Here is a 27,252-nt window from a genome sequence, read left to right as displayed (position 1 = left end):
GCACCATTGGCTCTGCTCCTGGTACCACATGCCTGATCTAGCCCCACCCCGATGTCCACACATTAGAGGATGGATGTCTGAAGCAGAACCTGTGTGGATGACCTGCTTTCTTTGGAGGTCTGCGGTCATTCAGCAGACACCAGAGGGTAGACCTAGTCTAGGCACATGGTTGGCTGGTCGTATGGCTCTCCTCCCCAGCCATCATCTAATGGTAACTCTTTGTGTAGGTACTGAATGTTCTTGTTTAGTCGTTTAGTTGTGTCCGACTCTTCATGACCCCCTGGACCAGAGCACGCCAGGCACTCCTGTCTTCTACTGCTTCCCACAGTTTGGTCAAACTCATGCTGGTAGCGTCGAGAACACTATCCAACCATCTCGACCTCTGTCGTCCCCTTCTCCTTGTGCCCTCCATCTTTCCCAACATCAGAGTTTTTTCCAGGGAGTCTTCTCTTCTCATGAGGGGGCCAAAGTATTGGAGCCTCAGCTTCACGATCTGTCCTTTCAGTGAGCACTCAAGACTGATTTCCTTAAGAATGGAGAGGTTTGATCTTCTTGCAGTCCATGGGACTCTCCAGAGTCTCCTCCAGCGCCAGAATTCAAAAGCATCCATTCTTCGGCGATCAGCCTTCTTGATGGTCCAGGTAATGAATGGGGGCTAGTAATTTTTATGGATGAAGGATTGGTCTGGAATCTCTATGCATATGGTGAGCCATTTACTTTTGGCCAGGACTGGTTTGTAGTTTGTAGAGAAATAAGTGAGTGACAATTGCAACATGGATTCCTACTGCATCACTGAGCTTCCAAAAGTGGTAGGAACTTTAGTGCTCCCAATTAGAATCTGGCAGCAATGGGTATTAACTCAGGTTTGGTTGTAGAGATGGATGGTGGTGAGTACAGAAACAGAGCACACCTTAACATCCTCAATGTCTCCTGCTTCCAGCTTTTTCCTACAAGGTTGCTCTTTGATCCCACAGATGGTGGTCTGCCCCCCCATTTTGGAAATTTCTGTGTTCCTGTTTATGGAGCATTCATCCTGATATGTCCCCACAAAGTTTGTGGGGAGGTTAAGTGACGTTGGCTACTTAGCCTTCATCCTGATTTGTTTGTGCGGCGGTTATACAATGCTGCCTCCAGCAAGTGTTATACTTTCCGTATTTCAAAAACTCCAAGGTTTGTTGCGCACGAGAGTCTAATAAACTTTAATCAGAGAGCCCCAAAATGGCAAGAGTCTGGAAGTGGCCCTATATCTGACATGACACGAAAGACAAAAATCCACTCCTCAGATGGTATAAGATGCCCAGGACTGTGAACCTGGGAGTGGGAGTCTTGGGTTCAAAACCCTTCTAATTCATGTAGCTCATTGGGCGGCCTTGGGCAAAATTCTTTTAAAAGGCTACTCTGAACTTTATGTAGGAAAACTGCAGAGAGGTAACTAGCAGAGGCAGAATTTTATTTCCTCAACTGCTGCTTGATCTGTTTCAGATCATTTTTGGGTCTTGCATTTATGTTGGCTTTATTTAGCTAAAGGCTCCCTTTAGAAGATTGTTCACACATAATGTGTAGGTTGAATATATATATATATATATATTCATTTACATCGAAGAGATTTAGTCAGTTAAAAAAAATTGCAGATGACTGCAAATAGGATGTTATTGTTTGAAAGCTGTGATTCATTACTACAGGATATTAGAACATGGAGAGTTTGATTTGTAACACTGAATAGTTAATGTGAACAAATCATAAATTACAGCATTGGCTGGCTGCAGGTTTCCATTTGCCAGGGTGTTGTACAATTTGAAACTGAAGCAAAGTGCCCGCTTTCTCCTTTTCCCACCTCATGGCCTGGCTGAGGGCATTAAAGTCATTGTGGTCTACAAGGGTAGTTGGTGAGAGTTCTGCAGCACAACCCTGTACATATCTCTTCCGACATAAGACCCATTGATTTGAGTGGGCTTACTAGATCAGACAACCTTTGTAGGTTTGCAAGAAGTTTTGTGAGGAGTATTATTGGAAGTATTGCAAAAATGGGGAAGGGGAAGGATGATTTGTTAAGAGATGTAAAGGCAATATAAAGTTAAGAAATGCATAAAAGGTAAAGGTAAAGGTACCCCTGCCCGTACGGGCCAGTCGTGTCCAACTCTAGGGTTGCATGCTCATCTCGCTCTAGAGGCCGTGAGCTGGCGCCATCCGAAGACACTTCCGGGTCATGTAGCCAGCATGACTAAGCCGCTTCTGGCGAACCAGCGCAGCACACGGAAACGCCGTTTACCTTCCCGCTATAAAGCGGTCCCTATTTATCTACTTGCACTTAAGAGTGCTTTCGAACTGCTAGGTGGGCAGGAGCTGGGACCGAACAACAGGAGCTCACCCCGCGGCGGGGATTTGAACCGCCAACCATACAATCGGCAAGTCCTAGGCACTGAGGTTTTTACCCACAGCGCCACCCGCGTCCCCCCAAGAAATGCATAAGAAGTGGTTAAAATGATGGATCATCAGAGGTGCTGATGGAAGTCTAAAAAGATTGTATAAGTACAATTGTGGTACATTTTATAATTCATATGTGTGTATATAAATATAAAAGATTTTGAGTGGGCTTACTTAGGATCGCAGCCTAGGTACAAATCTCCTCTAAGCCATGAAACTCCCTGAAGAGAACAAGGGAGATGTTCCTTGTGAGTTTTGGCACCTCTTTTTCTAGAAAAACAGCACTGCCAATTTTTAGGCCATTTCTTTTAAGTTTCCCTCACAAAACAAGAAGGGAAAGTAGGAATGTCCTAATTAGGAAAAGGACTTGTCCTTTAGGTGGTTTCAGCCAACGCTTTCTGTCAGGTGTTTGAGTCTGTCCTTATGCTGGCAACTCTTGATATTTCCATCTTAATTTTGAATTATTATTACTTTAAGTAGATAGCAGGTGCCGACAAAATTTAATCAGTGCAACAGGAGCTGAGCCCCGAGCAATCCAGATGGTTCTGCTGCATGTTTTAAAGTACTTCTTGGGGGGCTTTAATGAACTAAATCCTTGTGGTAGAAATCATTCATTGAAGAAATAGCTGAGAGGTTTTGGGGAGGGGGTGTTAAACCACCCTGCACCGTGAGGCTTATAAAATCAATCTCCAGTAATGGGCACTGGCGGAAATGTTGAGCCCCCCCCCCCCAATGTATCTAGCTCTGTTTCCCTTATCTCATCTGAAATGTCTCCAAATATACTTCAGAGTACTGCAGCAAAAGTAGGTTGAGGCCACAGCTATATTCTCATTTTCCCCATTCATTGTAGCCCCTCTTATTCATTTGACTGCCCAGTGATTTGAGGAGTCATTCATTTTCCTGTCATAAAATGCTTGGAATCTGTCGTGCCCGAAGGAATTTTACTTGATGATGGCTGAGAAGTGGAATCGATGCAAGGGCTTTGGGAGCGCTCAGTTGGCCGGCCAGAGATTGTGCATATTTAAAAGTTTTCGCTTGTCAGTCATCTTGGGGAGTTTTTTTTGGGGGGGGGTGGAATGCGCCTCTGGGGGTGAAGTCAAACCCCTGAAGAATCACAGCACCTGCTGTGGCAGCAGAGACTGCTAACTCATAACTGCTGCATCCCACATTATTTTTGTTGTATTAGCAGCATTGAAGTGACCTCTCCAGAGCGCAAGCCTGGGCAGTATGTATGGAGGTCCTGGACTGCTCAGACAGCAAAGGTAAAATAAAGGTAAAGGGACCCCTGACCATTAGGTCCAGTCATGGCTGACTCTGGGGCTGCTGCGCTCATCTCGCTTTATTGGCTGAGGGAGCCGGCGTACAGCTTCCGGGTCATGTGGCCAGCATGACTAAGCCGCTTCTGGCGAACCAGAGCAGCGCACAGAAACGCCATTTACCTTCCCGCCGGAGCGGTACCTATTTATCTACTTGCACTTTGACATGCTTTCAAACTACTAGGTTGGCAGGAGCAGGGACCGAGCAACGGGAGCTCACCCCTTCGCAGGGATTCGAACCGCCGACCTTCTGATCAGCAAGCCCTAGGCTCTGTGGTTTAACCCACAGCGCCACCCGCGTCCCTCACAGACAGCAAAGAAAAGCCATTAAAACTGCAAATAGCCAAGCTGGTCCTTATGCAGTCAAGATGCATCCTCCATACTTAGGAGAAGGAAGCAGCCATAGGACTGGGAGCATCCTAAGGTTTGCAGTAGTGCAAAGTCGGGGAACTCTCTAGAAAAACAGCCCAGTAAGGTTGGGCTCAGTTGGGACAGAATGCTAACCTTTGCTGGGTGGTGGTCAAATGGAGTGGCTCAAAACCCAACGGGGAGTTGACATGGTGTTTCTAGTCCAGGCACCCCCAAACTCGGCCCTCCAAATGTTTTGGGACTACAACTCCCATCATCCCTAGCTAATAGGACCAGTGGTCAAGGATGATGGGAATTGTAGTCCCAAAACATCTGGAGGGCCAAGTTTGGTGATGCCTGTTCTAGTCCATGCAAGTTCCTTATACTACTATAAAACTGAATTATCTTTAATATTAAAGATTATCTTTAATATCTTTAATATTAAACCCTTGAGATGGAGTGCCTTAGAAATGTAAATAATTAGTTTTATCTGTTCTGTGTATCTCTTTCTGATAGCTATCACTGTGGAGAACATGCAATTGATTATTAACTTTTTTTATAGTCCTATTTCAGAGTGTCAGGTGTAAGTTGGGATGGATATTTTGTGAGCAGTGTTAGAAACTGAGATATGAAAGCTAGGAGCTCAATGGCATCTTAAACCCAGGTTATGGGTGTAACAACGGAATGTCTAGGCATGCTTTTTCAATAACAAGGATACAAAGCTGAAAACGAATGAACTGCAGCTAAAATATTTTAATTTTTCACATGGTCTAGTCCTTCCCTTGCCCCCACCCCCTTAATATTCTTCCAGAGAGTAGCTGGAAGTGGGGAGTCAGAGAAAATGTCCTCCTTTCCTTCCACTCTGCAGTTTTAATCTGAAATCTTAGGTGCAGTACTGCCCCCAGAGCTCAGAAACTGCTTGCGCCAAAGAAATTCCTTGTCGCAAAACGCACTTAGAACAATGGGAGTTTCGAAGACTGGTTGTGGTGTGGCTGGTGGCTTGAGCCTTGTTATTGACTCCGTTAAGATGGTTAAATAGAGTAACTTACAGACTGAAGTGTAGTCCATGAAACCTTTGCCGTAATTAATTCATCAGTTTTGAAAATGCCACAAGACTTTGTTCATTTTACATGCAGATGTGCACCATGTTAGTTGATACTGACACATGGAGGTTAGTCACTGGCAAATGTTCAAAAGAACTGCAAATGAACTTAATTATACTGAAGTTCATAGGCTTCTTACCATTTCCAAAACACGTTTTTTTTAATGTTTTATGAAGTTCAGTATCTTTCTGAAAATAATTAGGGCAGATAGATGTTAACCTTGCCCTGTATTTCAACCTGAAACATATAGCTTGTAATGTTATCTTAATTAAATGGGTAGAGGGTTTATTGAATCTAGATAACGATGAAACATGTTGATGTTTTATTGGGCTCCATTAAGAGTACTGTAAAAAAAGAAAAAGTAATTCCAGGCTTAAAGAAAAATTCACTTTTTACTGTTGGTCAGTTAGGGCGAACATTTCATCATTATCTGCTGACAGAGCATTAAAACGTAGATATTTATTACCTACAGAAATGAAATGCTTGAGAGCAGCTAATTATCAACTCATCTGTTTTATTTCTTAACATCTTCGGCTTCAGAGAGAAGACATTTTAAATCGGCATCTGCGAGGAAGAGAGCTTTTCACAGGCTTGTGAAGCCAGCTACCAATAGGGTCAGAGCCGGGTGTGTGTGTGAGGGGGGGAGGTATACATTTTGCAAATTATCTAACATGTCAGAAGGCATTTGCATTTCTTGTTGGTCTAAAGATACCTTTGGGTAGCAGGCAGCAGGTTGGGTCAGGCATGGAGTATGGAAAATAAACTGGGTCCACTCAAAATATTTATCCAGGAAGGCAAATGGGATTGAATGGGCATTACTGAAGCCTTACAAGATGAGACTCATAATTGAAGTGCAGGGATTGAAGGGTGTAAATTTTTGAAAGGAGCAGACCAAACAAGAAGGGAAGGGAATAGCATTACAGTGGACCCTCCGGATACGAACTTACGGTAATTCGTTCCCGGGGTCCAGAGCGCTTCTGCACATGCGCAAGTGGCGAAACCCAGACGTATACACTTCGGGGTTTGCCGTGGCCGTAACCCAAAGATTCCGTATCCAGAGGGATACATAAGTAGAGGTACGTATGTATATGTAAAGCTATAGCGGCTGAAATATCAACAACCTCAGATATGCAGATGACACAACCTTGATGGCAGAAAGTGAGGAGGAATTAAAGAACCTTTTAATGAGGGTGAAAGAGGAGAGGGCAAAATATGGTCTGAAGCTCAACATCAAAAAAACGAAGATCATGGCCACTGGGCCCATTACCTCCTGGCAAATAGAAGGGGAAGAAATGGAGGCAGTGAGAGATTTTACTTTCTTGGGCTCCATGATCACTGCAGATGGTGACAGCAGCCACGAAATTAAAAGACGCCTGCTCCTTGGGAGAAAAGCAATGGCAAACCTAGACAGCATCTTAAAAAGCAGAGACATCACCTTGCCAACAAAGGTCCGTATAGTAAAAGCTATGGTTTCCCCAGTAGTGATGTATGGAAGTGAGAGCTGGACCATCAAGAAGGCTGATCGCCGAAGAATTGATGCTTTTGAATTCTGGTGCTGGAGGAGACTCTTGAGAGTCCCATGGACTGCAAAAAGATCAAACCTCTCCATTCTGAAGGAAATCAATCCTGAGTGCTCACTGGAAGGACAGATCCTGAAGCTGAGGCTCCAAGACTTTGGCCACCTCATGAGAAGAGAAGACTCCCTGGAAAAGACCCTGATGTTGGGAAAGATGGAGGGCACAAGGAGAAGGGGACGACAGAGGACTAAATGGTTGGACAGTGTTATTGAAGCTACCAGCAAGAGTTTGACCAAACTGCGGGAGGCAGTGGAAGACAGGAGGGCCTGGCATGCTCTGGTCCAGGGGCTCACGAAGAGTCAGACACAACTAAACAACTAAACAACAACAATAGTGGCTGACTAGGCAGCTTGGCTTCCCTGGCTCACATGAGCAAATTCTCCTATGTGCGAAAAATCCATGGACAGTCAAACCTTGGTTCCCCAACTGCTCCATTTTGGAACGTTTCGGCTCCTGAACACCAAAAACCTGGAAGTAAACGCTCCAGTTTTTGGACATTTTTCCAAAGCCAATCGTCCGACGTGACTTCTGCTGAGTGCAGGAAGCTCTTGCAACCAATCGGAAGCCGCACCTCGGTTGTCGAACATTTCAGAAGCCAAAAACTGGCATGCCAGGAAGAAGGTTAGGATTCTTCTCTCTCATGTGTAGTTTATTAATTTCCTTTCATTTCCTGATGTTTATATCCCGCTTCACCATAAACAAAATGACAACAACCTCAAAGCAGTTTAGGTTTTTTTAAACGCAAGGTGCTTTGTTGTTTTGTTTTGGATGAACATTCAGTTATGCACAACTTTAACATTCACTGAGAACTTGTCATTGGCAGTGTTAGAAACCGAGATATGAATGCTAGGAGCTATATAGCACCTTAAACTTAGGTTATGGGCACAACAACGGAATGTCTAGGCACACTTTTTTATAACAAGAAAACGAAGCTGAAAATGAATGAACTGCAGCTAAAATATTCTGTTCCTTTTTCACATGGTCTAGTCCTTCCCTTGCCCACCCCCATAATATTCTTAAGAGGGTCTCTTCTCCAATCTTCAGAGAGTAGCTGGAAGTGGGGAGGCAGAAAAAGGTCCTCCTTTCCTTCCACTCTGCAGTTTTAATCTGAAATCTTAGGCGCAGTACTGCGCCCAGAGCCTGGAAACTGCTTATTTTAATGAAATTCCCTGTTGCAAAATGTGTCTAGAACGATGGAAGTTTCGAACACTAGTCCTTGGTTAATAAATGAAAAGCAAAATATCCTAATCCAATACATCACATCAATTAGATTAGTGGCATGTTTTGCCGCTGGTTACTGAGAGGTGTGGGGCAGCAGAGAGTTTGGCGGGGGGCAGGTCCTGCTGCTGTGCCCCCACTATGTTGAGCTGTCTTCTGCCTTGCCCCTCTTCCTTTTGGCAGTGTGCCTCCAGGTAATCAACATTGTGATGTCCCACCGACTGCTATCGATATAAAGGATTTGAGGAAATCCATGAATTTGAGCATGGAAGGAAGGTCTGCTGCGAGCATTTGGGTAAAAATAAAAGGAGAGGGAAGTAATAGGGATGTCACTGTGGGAATTTGTTACAGACCGCCAAACCAGGCAGAGGACTTGGAAGATGTCTTCCTAGAACAGATTACCAGATTTTCAAAGAAGACATTGTTGCATTGGGAGATGCCAACTGCGTCAAAAATTGACTTCCATGTTTTGTACCTTCTTTATCCTTTAAGTAGCTGTGATCAAGTTTATTAGTTATTTGTTACTCATAATTATTAATGTTTAACAATTATATTATCATTGATTGTATTTTATTATTCCTAATTTTAATGTGTGAATGCATAATATTTCCTTTTGTTTGTACTGGGCAAGTAGTTACATGCCTCTAGAAGATATTTACGTAGATTTTGCGCTCTGAATTATCCTCACAGGGCACAGGGATGTGGAAATAATTGTGTCCCGTGCATTTTCGGACCCCATTATTTTGCATATTACCTGAAAAATAAAAAGGGCTTGTTGTTTGCAGTTCTCCTACCCCACTACTGCAAAAAAAAAAAAAAAATGTTAGAAAAGGGCTAAATAGCCAAAATCAACCAACTGCTTCAAAATTAAAACTCATCCAAAAATGAAATCACCCAGCGAAGGCCAAAAAACATTCAGGCTCGCTAGCTTATCAGAACTAATGGTGCATTCACGTGGCAGTTTATTCCATGTTCATGACTTCCCCCCAGCTCGTAGGTCCTGCCTTGTCTTTGATTTTTTCATGGGATGTAAGAACCATTTCTGGAACCACAGTGGAATAGGGTGCAAGTTTAGTACCCATTTCCATGTTATTTGCTTCCGGAAGAAATCTATTTGCAAACAACATGGAAATGAGTGCAAAACTTGTGCCATAGTCCACTATGGTTCCGGAAGCGGCTTTTACATCGTGCAAAAGCTCAAATATAATGTGGGAATTAGCAGTTAGAGAAACGTCGTGGAAACAGATTGTAGCCTCACATGAGAAATCCCTTCCCAGTCCTCCTAAAAATAAAGCAAATAAAACAAAGTGCAGTGTGCCCCCTAAACTGTGGGTCAGGAGTGGCATGGTGAGGAAGTTAACCCTTCCACAGGGCGTACTGTTGTACCTTGGAAGTCAAACGGAATCCGTTCCGGAAGTCCGTTCGACTTCCAAAACCTTCGGGAACCAAGATGCGGCTTCCAATTCGATGCAGGAAGCTCCTGCAGTCAATCGGAAACTGCGACGGACGTTCGGGTTCCAAAGAACGTCCGCAAACCGGAACGCTCACAAAGCCAGCTTTGCTGCTTTCAGGAGCCAAAACGTTCCATCTCGCAAGGCACGAATGAACTTGCTGTGAAAAAGGAACTGCAGTGACCCAAAAAGCTTTTGGTTTAAAAGCACGTCTGTCCTGATTGCCCTACCAATTAATTCCTCCAAGAAAACACTAAAGGGAAAAAAAGTTAATTAATGTTTGCCTTTCACCCCTCTAGACATTTTATGACACTTCTTATACTATTTTTGAAGAACTACACCGGCATAGTAATAGGAGACCCTTCAAGGGGTAGGAACGCTTTTCTCAACAGCAAATACCAAGAATAATTTTTCTTAAAGGGAAAGATAAAGGGGCCCCTGACCATTAGGTCTAGTCGTGACCAACTCTGGGGTTGCGGCGCTCATCTTGCTTTATTGGCTGAGGGAGCCGGCGTACAGCTTCCGGGTCATGTGGCCAGCATGACTAAGCCGCTTCTGGCAAACCAGAGCAGCGCACAGAAACGCCGTTTATCTTCCCGCTGGAGCGGTATCTATTCATCTACTTGCACTTTGACGTGCTTTCATTTTTTTTTTAATAAATGTTTATTATAGTTTAAAATACAAATAAAATATAGTACAGAATATAACATATGTCATAACATATTTTCATATCTTCCTTGGACTTCCTCATGTCTCCCGCTCCCACCTTCATCGTTATAGGCTGTTGCCAGCAATTCATCATCTTATTTGCATTCTTATAACCCATCTATTTATTTATAATGTAATCATTATTAAAATTTATATTCTCTCAATCTCACTTGTCATCCCATATCATCTAATTTAGTGGTGCTCAGTTATTTATAATCTAGCATCCTGCTTAACGTTCAATCAAATTACAATATTTTTCTAGATAAATCTTGAATTTCTTCCAGTCCTCTTCCATCCTCTCTTCTCCCAGGTCACGGATTCTGCCGGTCATCTCAGCCAATTCCATATAGTCTATCAGTTGCATCTGCCATTCTTCCAGTGTGGGTAGATCTTGAGTTTTCCAATGCTTCGCAAGAAGTATCCTTGCTGCCGTTGTTGCATACATAAAAAATGTTCGGTCCTTCTTTACCACCCCTTGGCCGACGATACCCAGAAGGAAGACCTCTGGTTTCTACACTTTGACGTGCTTTCAAACTACTAGGTTGGCAGGAGCTGGGACCGAATGACGGGAGCTCACCCCGTCGCGGGGATTCGAACTGCCAACCTTCTGATTGGCAAGTCCTAGGCTCTGTGGTTTAACCCACAGCGCCACCCGCGTCCCTGCCCATATTTTTTTTTCTTAGGATTTGTGTTATTGTTACATACTTTCAGCTGCTATCCAGTAGTCCCCATGAAGGCGTTCCAGGGGTTATTGCTTTCCCCCCTTTCTGAGGCTGGAGAAAGAGGTCTTCCTTCACAGAGGGAAGGAGCCAGGGCCCACGATGCTGTAGAAAGATGGACACAGAAATTAAAAAAGATATCAGATCATTGTTTATTTATGGTATAACAGCAGCTAGAACCCTTCTAGCATGAACTGGAAGAATGAAATGCTCCCAGAGATTACAGATTGGCAGATACTCATGTTAGAATATCTACAATTAGCAAAACTGACGGGATCAGTCAGAGGAATATCGGAACAAAAAACAACTGGAGAATGGATAATATTTTAGAATTATGTAAAACTTTAGTGTACAAATAACTCCATATTAGCAGAAATCGAGTGATATTTGTAAAGAAAAAGATCAAAGGAATGTACACAAAGCAGAAAGAAATGATATACAATGTAAACCTGTGTAAAAAAAGAATGTTATATCAAACAGTATAATGAGAAGGATGGGGATTGTGCTGATGAGTACTTTTATTATGTAAATAATTTTGTCTTTTTTATTTCTTTGCTTCTTTGTTACTTTTCTATTTCTTCTTTTTTCTTTCTTTATAATTTTTCTATTTTGTATATCTTTCGTTTGTTATCAGTTAAGAGATAGTATACAACGTTTGTATAGATATGCAGTTTTTTTAACCAATAAAGAACAATATTAAAAAAGAAAGAAAGAACAATAAAGAACAATATTAAAAAAGAAAGCCAGTTCCCATCCAAAGCTGGAATGGGCAAAAAGGAGGAATTTCAGCTGTGGGTGGGTTTGTCTTGGGAGAAGATGTGGACCCGCAGGCTACAAAGCCCTCCATTGGACCAGTTCCAATGAGAGCAAACTACAAACCAATATTTATTTCGCTAAATTTATATGCTGCTTGATTGAAGAAGAAAAAAAACCATAACCTCAAAGCCGTTTACAAAAAAAGGCAGAACAATAAAATCACTTAGGAAAAAAATAGCAATAATAATTTTAAGACATTTGAAAAGTTAATGCTGTGAACTGCCCCAAGATCTTCGCATGGAGGGCAGTATACACACATTTAATAAAATGAATAATAATATATAGACTAAAAACAGATTAAAACCCACATCTCCTTTCTAAACATCTGGGTAGGTTTGCCTAAGCAAACATGCTTTTAGAAGACATTGAAAAGAATACAAGTAGTAGTAGTAGAAGTAGTAGTAATTTATTTACACCACACCCATCTGGCTGGGTTTCCCCAGCCACTCTGGGCGCCTCCCAACAGAATATTAAAAACACGATAAAACATCAAACATTAAAAACTCCCCAAAACAGGGCTGCCTTCAGATGTCTTCTAATAGTCAGATAGTTGTTCATTTCCTTGACATCTGATGGGAGGGCAATCCACAGGGTGGGTGCCACCACCAAGAAGGTTCCTGCTTGATATCAATGTGCAGGGAGTTCCAAAGTGTAGGTGCTCCTACACTAAACGATCAAGTTCTTACAAATGTGGGGTGGGTATTATGTTGCTGCCTGGATAGTTCAGTTGCTTAGAGCTGATAATGCCAATGTTGCAGGCAGTGCCGGATTTAAGTATAAGCTAAACAAGCTATAGCTTAGGGCCCCACTCTCTTGGGGGCCTCCTAAACATTTAAAGGAAAAACAACTGGATGTACATTTCCAAAATATAAGATAAAAAACAAATAAAACCTAGATACAGCAACTGTGTTTTGTGTTGTGTAGGCTCCTATGATGTAAGTCATGGGCCCCGCCTGCTAGCCTGCTCCCTAAAATATCACTGGTTTGCTCATTTCTATATATAGGGTGCCTACATTCTGCATGGACTGGTTGCATGTCAACATGCGCAAATGGCTTTAGATACCTATTAGGTTCATAAATTGTTGTTATTGTTGTTTAGTCATGTCCGACTCTTTGTGACCCCCTGGACCAGAGCATGCCAGGCACTCCCGTCTTCCACTGCCTCTCACAGTTTGGTCAAACTCATGTTAGTAGCTTCGAGAACACTATCCAAATATAAAAGGTAAAGGGACCCCTGACCATTAGGTCCAGTCATGGCCAACTCTGGGGTTGCGGCGCTCATCTCACTTTACTGGCCGAGGGAGCCGGCATACAGCTTCCGGGCCATGTGGCCAACATGACTAAGCCGCTTCTGGCGAACCAGAGCAGCGCATGGAAACGCCGTTTACCTTCCCACTGGAGCGGTACCTATTGATCTACTTGCACTTTGACGTGCTTTTGAACTGCTAGGTTGGCAGGAGCAGGGACCGAGCAACGGGAGCTCAACCCATCACGGGGATTCGAACCGCCGGCCTTCTGATCGGCAAGTCCTAGGCTCTGTGCTTTAACCCACAGCGCCACCCACGTCCCTTAGCAATATATTCAACACAAAAACAGCTACAATTTGTTGTTGACAAAGGACAGCTGGACATATAAAGGGCCCCATTACCTTCAGTAGCTTAGGGTCTCATCAGACCTAAATCCGGCCCTGGTTGCAGGTTCGATCCCCATACGGGACAGCTGCATATTCCTGCATTGCATGGGGTTGGACTAGATGATCCTCGGGTCCCTTCGAACTCTCCAGTTCTGTGATTTTATGTGACACCTGCTGTGGTGGCTGACCCTGCCAACTGAAGTGATCTCACAGGTCAACTCGTCCCAAGTTGTTACAGGCTTTATAGTAACAACTAGAACTTGGCCCTTTAATAAATCACCAGCCAGTGTATATCCCTGAGCAACGGTGTTTCTTGCAACTCCCTGCCAACCTTATTTCTGATAATTTGTTTCGCTTCATCTTAATTTGAGTTTTCCACCATATAATCCATCCTAGTATAAATGGTGGGATTTCAGCGTTTCTTTTTAAAGTGCCAATATTTGTGGTATTCCACATGCATTCTTAATAGAGATGGGTAAGCACTTTGCCGCTTGTCCTGCAAAGCTGTCTTGAACTTCAACCAGCACTTTGCATGAAAACCCTCAAGAGAAGGGAGCTGAGTGCTGGAAGCTGAATTATATATATTTATATATAAAAAAATAAAAATAAATACACACACACATCTGCAACTCAGCATAATAACACTTTGTGCGGCTGATGAAGTGTACTGTAGTCTGCAAAAGTTTATGCCGTAATAAATGTGTTAGTCTTTAAAGTGCCACAATTTACAAGATTCTTCTTTGCGTTTGCTCTGACATTTTCCCTCCCCTCTTTTAAAGTTCTCCTTTTCATTCCTGTTGATAAGTTACTTTTATTTTCCTCGACTTCCTTGATCCATATTTTTACAAAGAATCTTATTATCTCCACAAGAAGCCATGGAAGCATGCTACATTTTTTGACAACACGGTTTCAAAGATTTTTTTCCCTATACTCCTTTATGTCATTCTGTTTTCTTCTCTTTATTTGACTATTATAACTTGAGTTGTATGCCTGTTTTTTTACTGACTACCTTCAGGTTATTTCCCTGTCTGTTTAAAAGTGAATATTTTATGTGCTTAGCTGCTTGTGGATTTCTCCCTCTTTTTCAATGTTTATACGCTATTCCCCATTTGCTTTCCATGAATTTATTGTATCAAGCACTTTAAATGTAGAGCAGAGCAATCCCAGCAAAGAAGAGCCATGTGGGTGAGAGGCACGTTATTAAAATCAGAATTGTTGAGTTGGAAGGGACCGCGAAGGTCATCCAGTCCAACCCCTGAAATGCAGGAATCTTTTGCCCAGCGTGGGGCTTGAACCCACAGCCCCGAGATTAAGAGGTGCTCTACTAACTGAGCTATCCCAGCTCTATTATCATTTTACTTAGTTGCTAGGTTTTGCGCTTCCATGATGGACATAAACCAGGCCTAAACTGAAGGCCCACAATGCAAGACCTGTGCCGCTTCACATCCCCTCCCTTATAAAGGTAAAGGGACCCCTGACCATTAGGTCTCCAGCACAGAGAACTGGGCACAAGCCAACAAAATGAATTTCAATAGGGACAAATGTCAGGTTCTGCATTTAGGCAGGAAGAACCAGAGGCACAAATATAGGATGGAGGACACCTGGCTTGCCAGGACTACATGTGAAAAGGATATAGGGGTCTTAGTAGACCACAAGCTTAACATGAGTCAAGAATGGATGCACCAGCAAAAAAAGCTGGTGCTATTCTAGGCTGCATCAACAGAAGTCCAGTGTCCCGATCAAGGGAAGTAATAGGTAAAGGGATCCCTGACCAAGAGGTCCAGTCGTGACCGACTCTGGGGTTGCGGCGTTCATCTCGCTTTACTTGCCGAGGGAGCCGGCGTACAGCTTCCGGGTCATGTGGCCAGCATAACTAAGCCGCTTCTGGCGAACCAGAGCAGCGTACGGAAACGCCGTTTACCTTCCCGCCAGAGTGGTACCTATTGATCTACTTGCACTGTGTGCTTTCGAACTGCTAGGTTGGCAGGAGCAGGGACTGAGCAACGGGAGCTCACCCCGTCACGGGGATTCGACTCCCTTATAGTCGCTCCCTTTTAACCACTTGTCTTTTGTCTCTACCTGCTTTAAGTTTAGGTGAGTTATAACCACTTTTAACTATTTGCTTTTATCCCTCTCTTCTTTAAGTCTTATATGCTTTATTTTATTCGCGTGTTTGTATCTCATGCTGGTCTGACCATAATAAGGTTTGTAATATAATTTATTGAATTGTTATTTATTAAATTTATATAACCACCCTTCAACTGAGGATCACAGAGCGCTTTACAACATAAAAACACAAAAATGCAGTACCGTCGTTAGTATCCACCATGGAAGTCTCAACCTGTGGAAAATTCAACAGATACTAACTTGTATCAATAGATGCTGACTATGGTATGCACTTTCGTGTTTTTTACATTGCAAAGCACTGCGTGATCCTCAGTTGAAGGGTAGTTTGAGGCCCCCAAACAGGGCATTTCTTTTATGCAAAGCAGATGAGTCCCCTTTCTCTGCTAAGACTCCCAGCTGTCTTGGCGTACTAGCCCCCTTCAGATATCATTAGCGTTCTCACCCACCCAGTGGATGTATCTAGGAATTCAGCATGGAAGCTGGCGTCATCCTGCCCTACATGTGTTCCTTCATGTGTCTATAATGTTCCTGTGTGCTGAGGAATGTGAATTTGCACAGGGTAGAGTGGGTATCCCCAACCTTTGGCCCTCCAGATGTTTTGGACTACAATTCCCATCATCCCTGACCACTTGTCCTATTAGCTAAGGATCATGGGAGTTGTAGGCCAAAACATCTGGAGCAGAATCTGCCCCTGTGATCCCTCTGTACCAGGCAAGCCCTGAACTCCTGAAGGGAGCTGGCGTGTCTCTTCACAGCGTGCGTTTCAGCCGCCATGTAATTCAGTGGCTGAAAGCGTAGAATTATTTAGGATAAACTTACCTTTCTGGGGGGAAATAATAATGCATGGTTGTTGCCAAATTTGAAGGAAATGCACTTAGCTTTAATTGTAGCATGCCATGGATCATTAGCAAGTTTAAATCGGGGGGAACAGCTTTTTGCGTGTGCATGTGCATTCCACACCGGGCTTTATTTTGAGGAGCCGAGCATTTAATATGCGAAACCGTCTTTTACTTGTTTTATTTATATTATGACATTTAATTCTGTGGAGCTATTACAGCTGCTTTCTGAGGCTGCATTATTCATCAGCGGTGGGTGAAGGAGCCTTTCTGTTAGTTCCCTGCCTCCACCACAGAAATTCTCTCTTCCTCCTTCTTTTTAGATCAACCTACAGCCCGGAGGGGATGGGATGGGACACAGCTTGACACTTCATAGTGGGTTTTGAAGTAACACACTACCAATTTTCAGGAGAAACTTTATTGTTCATTATAAAACTCTTGTTCCAAGTATACATTTTTCCCCCCCCCCACACACCTCAATTTTAACAAAAATACATTTCCTAAGGATTCCGTGTTCCATTTAGATAAGAGATTCCAGCTTTCCCCAGATGTTGCCAGAACATTTTAATTGGGGGGGAGGTTTAAAGAGTGTGGTTCTTTTTGCACTCCTGTACTCTTTTGAAGTATCTCAGACTCGGCTCAATGCTTGTTTGCTGGCCACGATCCTTCTCCCAGTTCCTGGGTGTGTCTGTATGCAGAGGGATTTCTTGGTCTCCACATCTACCGAAAATCCCTTTATTAATTCATTGACCACCTCCTAGGTTGTGGGTTTTTTTTTTTTTAAGCCTATGGGCACATATAAAACATTTTTGTACGTGAAAAGAAATTCTCATTCAGCAGTGGCAAATATGCTTCTGTTTGCCTCTGGCCTATTAGAAGTAAAATTATATTAAATGGTTTCTGAGGTGTGAAAAGGTTAACTCAAGGAGAGTCTGCAAGAAAACCACCGTAGTGTAAAACATTAATCTGTTTTACACTTAAACTTCATGTCACCCTGCAGCCAAAAATAGCAATGATCATTAAACCAAATTTGCTCCTAAACATTAACAGAAATTTATTACAACTTACAGTTCTGAAAGACAATTAAACTTGCTTTTCATGTGGAGAACATTCCCGCTGAAATTGCTTCCCGGCAGGATATTTATTTATTTATCAGTTAGCCTATTATCATGGGGGGGGGGGGAATATTTTTTACATACGAACATATATATTTTTTATACAATCAATTACAGACACACCTTGATATTCTCTCAAGTTGCTCCTTTAACCCGCTTTGTTGCAAACACAGAGTATTTGTAAAAGCTGCAAAGTTTGTATTTTCTTTAAAAAAAACTAAGTTGCATTTGCACAGTTGGTACAAAGACAAGATGCAGATACAACAACAAGGGTGAGTTTGAACTATTCAGCTAACCTCTAACCACACTGTGGGCATTAACATCAGGGCTGAAGAAGTTTAGCCCTCCTCCCTCTACCCCATCCCCACCATACGTTTAAAGCACACCCTTCCCCAAATAATCATGGAAACTGCAGTTTACACCACAGAGCTACAAATCCCCACAACTTTAGCAAACTACAGTTCTGGGATCAAATCAGAAACCAGGACGGCTTCTGTAAACCCGGAAAATAAGGACATTTGGAGGGTCTGCTGTTGATATAGCAAGATTCGGATGGGACACTGTTGGGAATCTGTGTATGTGCAGCTACTCACACAGAGTCAATTAAGGTTTGGCAGACAGCCAGAAGGCAATCTGAAGGGGTACGTCTGCCTGGTGATAACAGAGGCATGGAGACAGCTCCCTGACTGGTCAAGCTCTCTCAAGGGAGGGATAATTAATGGCCTACTAACTGGTAGTTTGTGAGTTCAGTGGTTCAGTGTGTCAGTGTAGGAGTTGTGAGTCGTGTCAGAGAGAGCTAGCATAAGATCCATGTTCTGTTCCTGTATATAGTCCACTGTATATAATAAACACCTAACTACAAGTTCCTGGTTCCTGCTTCGTCTATCCCAGGGGTCTGCAACCCGCGGCTCCGGAGCCGCATGTGGCTCTTTTACACCTTTGCCGTGGCTCTGGGGCGGATACTAGCGAGGGGAGGAGACGCATTGTGCACCCCGACACTCTCCACTGTGGCGGGCGCTGTACTGGCTGTGACGTCGCATGGGGGCGGTACATGCGTTAGTCACGCACTGTCCCGACGTCACCTTCCCGCCCGCTGTCAGATCATGGCTCCGGAGATATATCTGTTTTAAATGTCGCAATGGTTTTGCGGCTCCCAGGTTTTTTCTTCTTCAGAAACGGGTCCAAGTGGCTCTTTTTGTCTTAAAGGTTGCAGACCCCTGGTCTATCCTGTCTGCAGCCAAGTCGCCAATTGCTTCCGTGGATTCTGCATATACTCTGCTAGGTCTGGCTAAGGTCCTGCAACTAGTCAGAAAGTTGCGAAACACCAAATAGGTTTTGCCAATAGACACTACCTTACTCAGTCGCTGCAATCTGGTGCATGAGCCTTCAGGAGTGACTGGTGCTGGAGGGGACGGGGAATAGGTTTTATGGCCATAATATCCCTGTGGGTTGGTTGAAAAGCAGTTCAGCTCAGTTGTCAGTAACTGTTGTTGTTGTTGTTAGCATCTACAGTCAGCCTGGGCAAATTTGTCAGACGAAACTTTCTAAAATCGATAAGTTTGGAAGGCATATCGCAACTCTCTCCAGCTTCTTAAGGGCATCTTTGAATGCAGAGCCACAAACAAGTATTTTAGACGTAGCCGCAGTTATATCCTTTCCGTTTGATTCCATTTCTTGAAGCCCACTGACAGCTAGGCCAGGACAGCAGTCCTTGAGGATTTACTCACTGCAAACCACTTGGGTTTGTTAGGCTATCCTACCCCCATCCCCCTTTTGATTCCAGCCACATCGTAAACTTACTGCAACCATATAATGCAAAACGAGCAAGTCCCTGGACAGGGAAGGGGGGCAGCGGAGGAGACAGCAGAAGTCCTTTGTTAGGGACTCCAGAGCCCCCTCAGGAAATTAACTTTTGTCTCAGTCTGTGCTTGCTCCTTCACATGAAAGCTGATAAATAAAATAAATCTGTGCCGCAGCCTCTGTCTCCCTCAACATCAGGTTGTCATCTGCAATATCACAATTTAAAAAAATATAATTTACCTACTCTGAGGATTGCAAGGCAAATGATTACGCACATTCAAAAAGCGCTGTGTAAATGATAAGACTTTTATTTTATTTTTTTACTTATTACCCTTTTGGATTGGGAAGTGAAGCAGGGAAAGTCTTGCGCCTTGGAGAGTTTACTTTGCTTTTTTGTTTATTATACATTTACATCTGTTCAGGACTGTGGTTCAAGGACCTGATAAGCCTGTAATTAGACCTCATAAACTTGTGGAAGAAATAACAAAGCATTGCTCCACTCTGCTATTTTGTGTCTTCTCTTTAGGTCTTGCTTTCGAGATATAATTTCTGGATGCCTCCACGCAATCTGTGCATCCCACAGATTCGCATTAATCCTATGCTTAAATTTTCAATAGAATGTCTGCTTCATCCTGATATATTTCTAGTTCTAATTATCGAATGGAGACATTACTTGGTGTAACCGTTTGCCAAATGGACAGTGATTGTGGTGGTTAGAAACACCCCATCTCTTAACTGTTTTCCCCTTTTTCTTTTTCTTTCTAGGTCTTGAATTTTGGACACTGGGTGAGGGTGTTGGTTTAGAGGGTAGCCACCCCATTCGGATTAAAGCGAATTATCACCTGGAGGATTACCAGCAGAGAGAAATCTTGATTCATTCTTTTGGAAACTTTCGCTGCTGAATTACCCTTAAGTTTTGGTCCACAGTCATGTGGCCGCCACAGCTGCTGTTCCTCACAATGCTCTTGGCATCCACAGTCATCCACGGTAAGTGCATGAAGGGCTTATTCAGTCCTCCCCCACCCCCTCGGTCCTGCTGCGGAACAGATGAAATTTCAGAAGTGTTGAGTTCCTGTTGATTTGCAGCATATACACACACACACACACACACACACACACACACACACACACATGCACACCGTATTTTTCGCCCCATAGGACGCACCGGCCCATAGGACGCACCAAGTTTTTTGGGGGGGAAATAAAGAGGAAAAAAATTATTTTCCCCCCAGGCGCTTGCGGGGCAGGCAGCGGGGAGAAGCGCTCTTCTCCCCGCCGCCCGCCTTCAGACTAGGTCCGGGGACAGCGGGAAGACGCGCTGCGCCTCCCAGCTGTCCCCGGAACTTGCGAGGCTGGCGGGGGGGTTCTCCCCGCCGTCAGCCTCCAAACCACTTCGGAAGACAGCGGGATGGCGGCGTTCCACCTCCCTCGGTCCCCCGACCTTGTGGGGCTGGCGCTGGGGCTCTCCTGAAGCCTGGAGAGCGAGAGGGGTCGGTGCGCACCGACCCCTCTCGCTCTCCAGGCTTCAGCGAAAGCCTGCATTCGCCCCATAGGACGCACACACATTTCCCCTTCATTTTTGGAGGGGGAAAAGTGCGTCCTATAGGGCGAAAAATATTATATATATATATATATATATATATATATATATATATGCAGGTTTTGGTGTCCTCGGGTATCTTCCCGTGTAAAAGTTGGGGTGTCTAGGCGACGTTTCGACGAGGTCTCACTCGTCATCTTCAGGCTGGTGCTTTCGGCTTCTTGTTACTGGAACAGAGCAGGATCTCAGTGTTTGAGTTCCTATAAATACTGTTGAGGAGGTGTGGCCTCCTATGTTCTGGGCAGAGAGGAAGTTCCCAGGCTAGTGTGCCTTTTCTTCTTTTGTTCCTTAATTGCTTGAGGGATATCTTGAGTGATTTCTTGAGTGATATCCTGAGTACCACTTAGGTGGGTCATTAGGTGTGGATTAGTTGTTAAAGCCTTTGTGTCTTGACCTCGTCGAAACGTCGCCTAGACACCCCAACTTTTACACGGGAAGATACCCGAGGACACCAAAACCTGCATTCCTGTACCCGTGAAAATCTACGAAAGCAAATATATATATATATATATATATATATATATATATATATATATATATGCAGGTTTTGGTGTCCTCGGGTGTCTTCCCGTGTAAAAGTTGGGGTGTCTAGGCGACGTTTCGACGAGGTCTCACTCGTCATCTTCAGGCTGGTGCTTTCGGCTTCTTGTTACTGGAACAGAGCAGGATCTCAGTGTTTGAGTTCCTATAAATACTGTTGAGGAGGTGTGGCCTCTAATGTTCTGGGCAGAGAGGAAGTTCCCAGGCTAGTGTGCCTTTTCTTCTTTTGTTTCTTAATTACTTGAGGGATATCTTGAGTGATTTCTTGAGTTGTATCCTGAGTACCACTTAGGTGGGTCATTAGGTGTGGATTAGTTGCTAAAGCCTTTGTGTCTTGACCTCTTGAACTTTGTGAAGAGTTTTTCTGAGAAGATGGTTGTACTGCATTTTGTTGTGCTCTGGCTTGGCTTCGTGTATAGGGGCGAGCTGTGGTTTTGTGGTCTGTGCCAGCTAGATCTGTGTAGGGATTGCAGGGGGGTGCAGCATCCGGAGGTGCCACCATGGTTTGGCTACTGGATGGTATCTGTAATTCATCTGTGGAGAGGGTCTGGGTTTGGGTCTGGTGTGGTTGATTGGTGATGGCGTTCTGTGTGCCTCTGGCTCTGGTGTCAGTTTTTGTGGGTCAGTTTTGTGGTGTGGTTGATTGGTGATGGCGTTCTGTGTGCCTCTGGCTCTGGTGTCAGTTTTTTTATCCTCAGAAACCCCAAGGATAAAATCCAGTTGGAAAACCAAGGGGTCTATGAAATACCCTGCAAAGTCTGCCCAGCCACGTACATTGGACAAACTAACAGACGAATAAATGCACGTATCGCAGAACACAAGAATGCCGTCAAAAAAGAAGAAAAAACTTCCTCTCTTTTCCAACACATGAAAGAAACAGGACACGAAATTAATTTTGCAGATTCCAAATTGCTCTTTAACATGGAACATCACCACAAGAGAATAATCATGGAAGCCATCGAGATAGAGAAACACCCTCACAACATGAACAAGCGTGACGACACATCCCGCTTGCCAGACATCTGGAAATTAGCCCTCCCCACAAAAACTGACACCAGAGCCAGAGGCACACAGAACGCCATCACCAATCAACCACACCAGACCCAAACCCAGACCCTCTCCACAGATGAATTACAGATACCATCCAGTAGCCAAACCATGGTGGCACCTCCGGATGCTGCACCCCCCTGCAATCCCTACACAGATCTAGCTGGCACAGACCACAAAACCACAGCTCGCCCCTATACACGAAGCCAAGCCAGAGCACAACAAAATGCAGTACAACCATCTTCTCAGAAAAACTCTTCACAAAGTTCAAGAGGTCAAGACACAAAGGCTTTAGCAACTAATCCACACCTAATGACCCACCTAAGTGGTACTCAGGATACAACTCAAGAAATCACTCAAGATATCCCTCAAGTAATTAAGAAACAAAAGAAGAAAAGGCACACTAGCCTGGGAACTTCCTCTCTGCCCAGAACATTAGAGGCCACACCTCCTCAACAGTATTTATAGGAACTCAAACACTGAGATCCTGCTCTGTTCCAGTAACAAGAAGCCGAAAGCACCAGCCTGAAGATGACGAGTGAGACCTCGTCGAAACGTCGCCTAGACACCCCAACTTTTACACGGGAAGACACCCGAGGACACCAAAACCTGCATTCCTGTACCCGTGAAAATCTACGAAAGCATATATATATATATATATATATATATATATATATATATATATATATGTTATGCTGCTTCGGTTCAGAAATGTAGAATGTTGGATTCAGGCAGACTGGTTTGTTTTGTTTTTTTAGAAAGCCAGCACTCCACACTGTGACAAGTGCAGGGTTCAATTAAGTCCACTTGTCAGTGGCAATTTCCCGCCCAATGTCTGGTGAATGCCCCCCACATGCCTTGCCCAAAGATCCCACAAAGAGTGTAAACAGATGAAATGCTTTCCTTTTCCAATGGCAGTTCAGAAAGAGTTTGGGGAGAGCAGAGGAGACGTTTGTCTCCACTCCTTGTGGCCTTTTGCAAGCAATGGCAGTGGAGGTGGGGAGGTGCAATGAGCACCTTTCTGCAAAAGCCCAGAGGCTCAGGCAGGGATCTCCTCAACATCCCAGGCTCAGCGCTATGCCAGCATCTGCATGATGGGACGCATACGTATATTTAGCCAAAGATCTAGAATTGCCACTACCTCTGTCAGTACCTAGCAATGTTCTCAGTTGGCAGCAACTTGCTGAGACTAATGATTTGGTTGAGAAGCAAGACTGGGAAGAAGAACCTGCCTGCCAGAGAAAGTGTTTCCCTCTTTTCCCCTGCAGTAGTCAAATTTCCAGAGAGCCCTTGCCATAAGGGCAACCAAAATGGTCAAAGGCCTGGAAACGATGCCTTATGAGGAACGGCTAAGGGAGCTGGGCATGTTTAGCCTGGAGAAGAGGAGGTTAAGGGGTGATATGATAGCCATATGTCAGGAGTGCTCTGATGGTGTTTCCTGCTTGGCAGGGGGTTGGACTCGATGGCCCTTGTGGTCTCTTCCAACTCTATGATTCTATGAAATAGTGGGAGAAAATACTTGAATGGTTTGGGGACTAAGAGCCCTTTTATCTGTCAACATAAAGCACCGATGAACATTAAGTATTTGTTTTCTCTTGATCAGAGGGTGTGAGGTTTGAGGTTCCCCTTCCTGCGCAGCTAATAACTGTTATCTCTGCTAGAAAGTGATTAAGGCGAGTGAGTCCCTTTTGGTTCTGCTAAACCTCTCAGCAGCTGTCTGTACTGTTGACATCCTTCAATATAACCTAGCTGGGATAGGACTTGGTGTCATCGCTTTGTGCTGGTTCCATCACTTCCTGGGAGAGGAGTTCTAGCCAATGGTACTGGAGAACTCTCTTTGGCTTGCTGGGTTCCCAAATGTTTTATTTCTCAAGTCACTCAGTAGCTACATGAAATCGCTGGAACCTGTTGTCCAGGAATTTGGAGTACAGTGCCATCCACATAAGAATGCTCCTCAGCTCTGTTTCTCCTTTGTGTTACGTTCTGGCGTGGTGGTTGTGATACTAAATGAGTCCTTGAGGTCAGTAATGGACTGTGTGAGGGAAAACAAATGAAAGCATTATCTAGACAAGGCAGGTGTGCTCCTGGACACTAGTAAGGTTGATCTGGGAATAGGAGTTCAGCCTGATTTGGAAAGGGGATAGCTGTCCCCTTGAATACTCTGGTTTGCAGACTGTATCCTGGATTCTCAGGTTGCAGTTGTGGACATTCCTGGAGAAATCAAATCTGGCTCTGGCGACTCCACATGCCATACTTAACACCAGAGCTGGATTATTACAATGCACTTTCCTCCCTAATCATCCCCACAACTTTGTGTGAGGCCGGCTTTGAAATGTGTCTGGAAATATTGGCCCAGAATGTGGCCGATAGACTGTTGGCTTTAGCTGGGAATCACATGACTTCCTTTTTAAGACAACTTCACTGGCTTTGGGTACATATCTGGGCAAATGCTGTTTGTCCTGTTCTTCTAAAGCCCTAAACTGTCTTAGGAACCAGGATACTTGAAGGACTTTCTTCTTCTACATGAACCTGCCCAATTAGTAAGATCTCTTTATGCCCCCACCAGCATATGAGTTGTGCCCAGAGAGGACATAAAGAATTGTCTCCTCCATGGCCACTCTCCTCTCATGCCTGTTTCACCCTCTCTGTTTTACTTCTGTTGGCATGTGAAAACATCTCATTTCTGGCAGACATTCTTCTGCTGAGTTGCTGGTGGGAATTAATTGCCCCTGTTCATTTCTTTGTTCGCTCGTTTGTTTTTAAAATTATCAGCTGTCTTTTCTCCTTTAGATCAGTTTATATAGTTCTTATTGATTGGCTTTAAATATTTTGACTGTGCTGTGAGCCACCTTGGATATTTGTTAAAGGAAATACAGGATACAATTGAATGAAACAGAATATAATCTTGTCATTTTTCATTTTTCATGGAAGATTAATTAGAAATCCTAGTATATGTTATAAAAATTGAGAGATTTCAGGGGCCAGGGACATTAATGATGTTTAGTTGTTTTATTTAATTTGGCTCAAAAACAAATTGTTCATTTTTCAGAAGCCAAAGGAATATTTAATTCACATAACCAAGGGATGTCCCAGAGACAGTGAGCTTTCGTGCCGAAGTACTTAGAATTCATATTTAATTGAATTCCACTTGCACTGGAATAAACTGCAGATCTCTCTGCATAGAAACAAGGACTGTGGATCGATGGGAAGGAAAAGGAATATTTTCATCCTAAGAGAACCCTTTAGTTGTTGCAGTGGCCCATAAATGAACATGATATACAATGATAATGATAGAAAGAATGCTGAATGTTAGGCATTAGACAGTTTTCTTTTTATTTTTTAAGGAAAACGTTTGATGTGCTTTGACAGCTGTCACACTGGAATTCAAATAAGTTTTAAACATGTTGGGATGGAGTGGAGCAAGAAGCAGCATGAGGAGAATGTGAATGCGCAAAGCTGGCCATTGGTCTGTCCAACCTAGAGTTGGAGGTCCCAGGCCACAGGGAGGTTAGGCTGGCCTCAACCAGAGCCAGGGCTTTTTCGGCCGTGGCCCCGATCTGGTGGAACGCTCTGTCACAAGAGACCAGGGCCCTGCGGGACTTGACATCTTTCCACAGGGCCTGCAAGACAGAGCTGTTCCACCAGGTCTTTGGCCAGGGCACAGCCTGACTCCCTTCTTCGGCAATCCTCACAGAACTCTAGCCCAATGGTTGCCATCAATTTGATTTGAATTACTTTTATAATGAAATGATTTTAGAATGTTGTACTATTTTATTGTTGTTAGCCGTCCTGAGCCTGGCTTCGGCTGGGGAAGGCGGGATATAAATAATTTTATTATTATTATTATTATTATTATTATTATTATTATTATTATTATTTTATTATTATTATCATCTACTCTGAGTAGCTGCAGCTTTGCAAGATCTGTCCCAGCCCAACCCCCTGACCTCTTTTAAGAGGAAGTGCCTGGAATTCAACCTAGGGCAGACTGCATGTAAAACCTGGACTCTTACCTCTGACCCATGACCTCTTCCCCTCCCTAATGGCTTGTTTACATCATTAATATGGTCTTCATGCTCTATGGAGAGCCATGATTTAAATTATTCTAAAATAAATCTCGGACTCTTCTGGTTGCAGAGAAACGCTTCAGAATTTACACTTACAAACACGCACGCACACATGCACGCACAGAGTATCTTCCATGTTTTGTTAAGAATTATGTTATTTAACTTTGGGGGTAGGTTGGAAAAAATAGAGCTGGAAATGCTCAGCCTCTGGTTCTAAATTTCACTCAGGATACATATCTCCAATGTCAACGGCATTGCAGACCAAGTGGTTTCAAATTCCATCATCATCATCTCCTGCTTCAGGACCCAATATAATGTCTAAAGAGGTAAAGGTAAAGGAGCCCTGGACAGTTAAGTCCAGTCAAAGGCAGCTCTGGGGTTGCAGCACTCATCTCACTTTCAGGCCGAGGGAGCTGGTATTTGGCCACAGACAGCTTTCTGGGTCATGTGGCCAGCAGGACTAAACCGCTTCTGGTGCAACGGAACACTGTGACGGAAAGCAGAGCGCACGGAAATGCCGTTTACCTTCCCGCCACAGTGATACCTATTTATCTACTTGCACTGGCATGCTTTCAAACTGCTAGGTTGGAAGGAGCTGGGACAGAGCAATGGGAGCTCACCCTGTCACGGGGATTCGAACCGCCAACCTGATTGGCAAGCCCAAGAGGCACAGTGGCTTAGACCACAGTGCCACCCTTGTCCCTATATATAACGCCTACCTACCTTGTCAGAAGAGAGGCTGTGGAAGGTGTGTTATCACCATTCTCTTATTCCACTGCTTACATCCTCTTTTCACTTATTCCCCCA

General features: G+C 43.9%; 1 protein-coding gene across 29 annotated transcripts in view; it reads left to right on the top strand.

Moving 5' to 3' along the window:
- Nucleotides 1-27,252, top strand: part of ADGRL3 (adhesion G protein-coupled receptor L3) — a 543,408-nt gene that overhangs the window by 178,120 nt on the left and 338,036 nt on the right. For all 29 annotated transcript variants that reach the window (XM_028711325.2, XM_028711329.2, XM_028711310.2 and 26 more), the window contains one exon: nucleotides 19,957-20,178. In XM_028711325.2, the coding sequence (XP_028567158.2) occupies nucleotides 20,121-20,178 (58 nt within the window). In that variant the 5' untranslated portion in view covers nucleotides 19,957-20,120. The remainder of the gene's footprint in view (nucleotides 1-19,956; nucleotides 20,179-27,252) is intronic.

This window comes from Podarcis muralis, chromosome 17, assembly GCF_964188315.1.
Source record: "Podarcis muralis chromosome 17, rPodMur119.hap1.1, whole genome shotgun sequence".
NCBI classification, from domain to species: domain Eukaryota; kingdom Metazoa; phylum Chordata; class Lepidosauria; order Squamata; family Lacertidae; genus Podarcis; species Podarcis muralis.
Note: the sequence above shows the minus strand (reverse complement) of the source record. Positions and strands in the feature narration are given on the sequence as shown.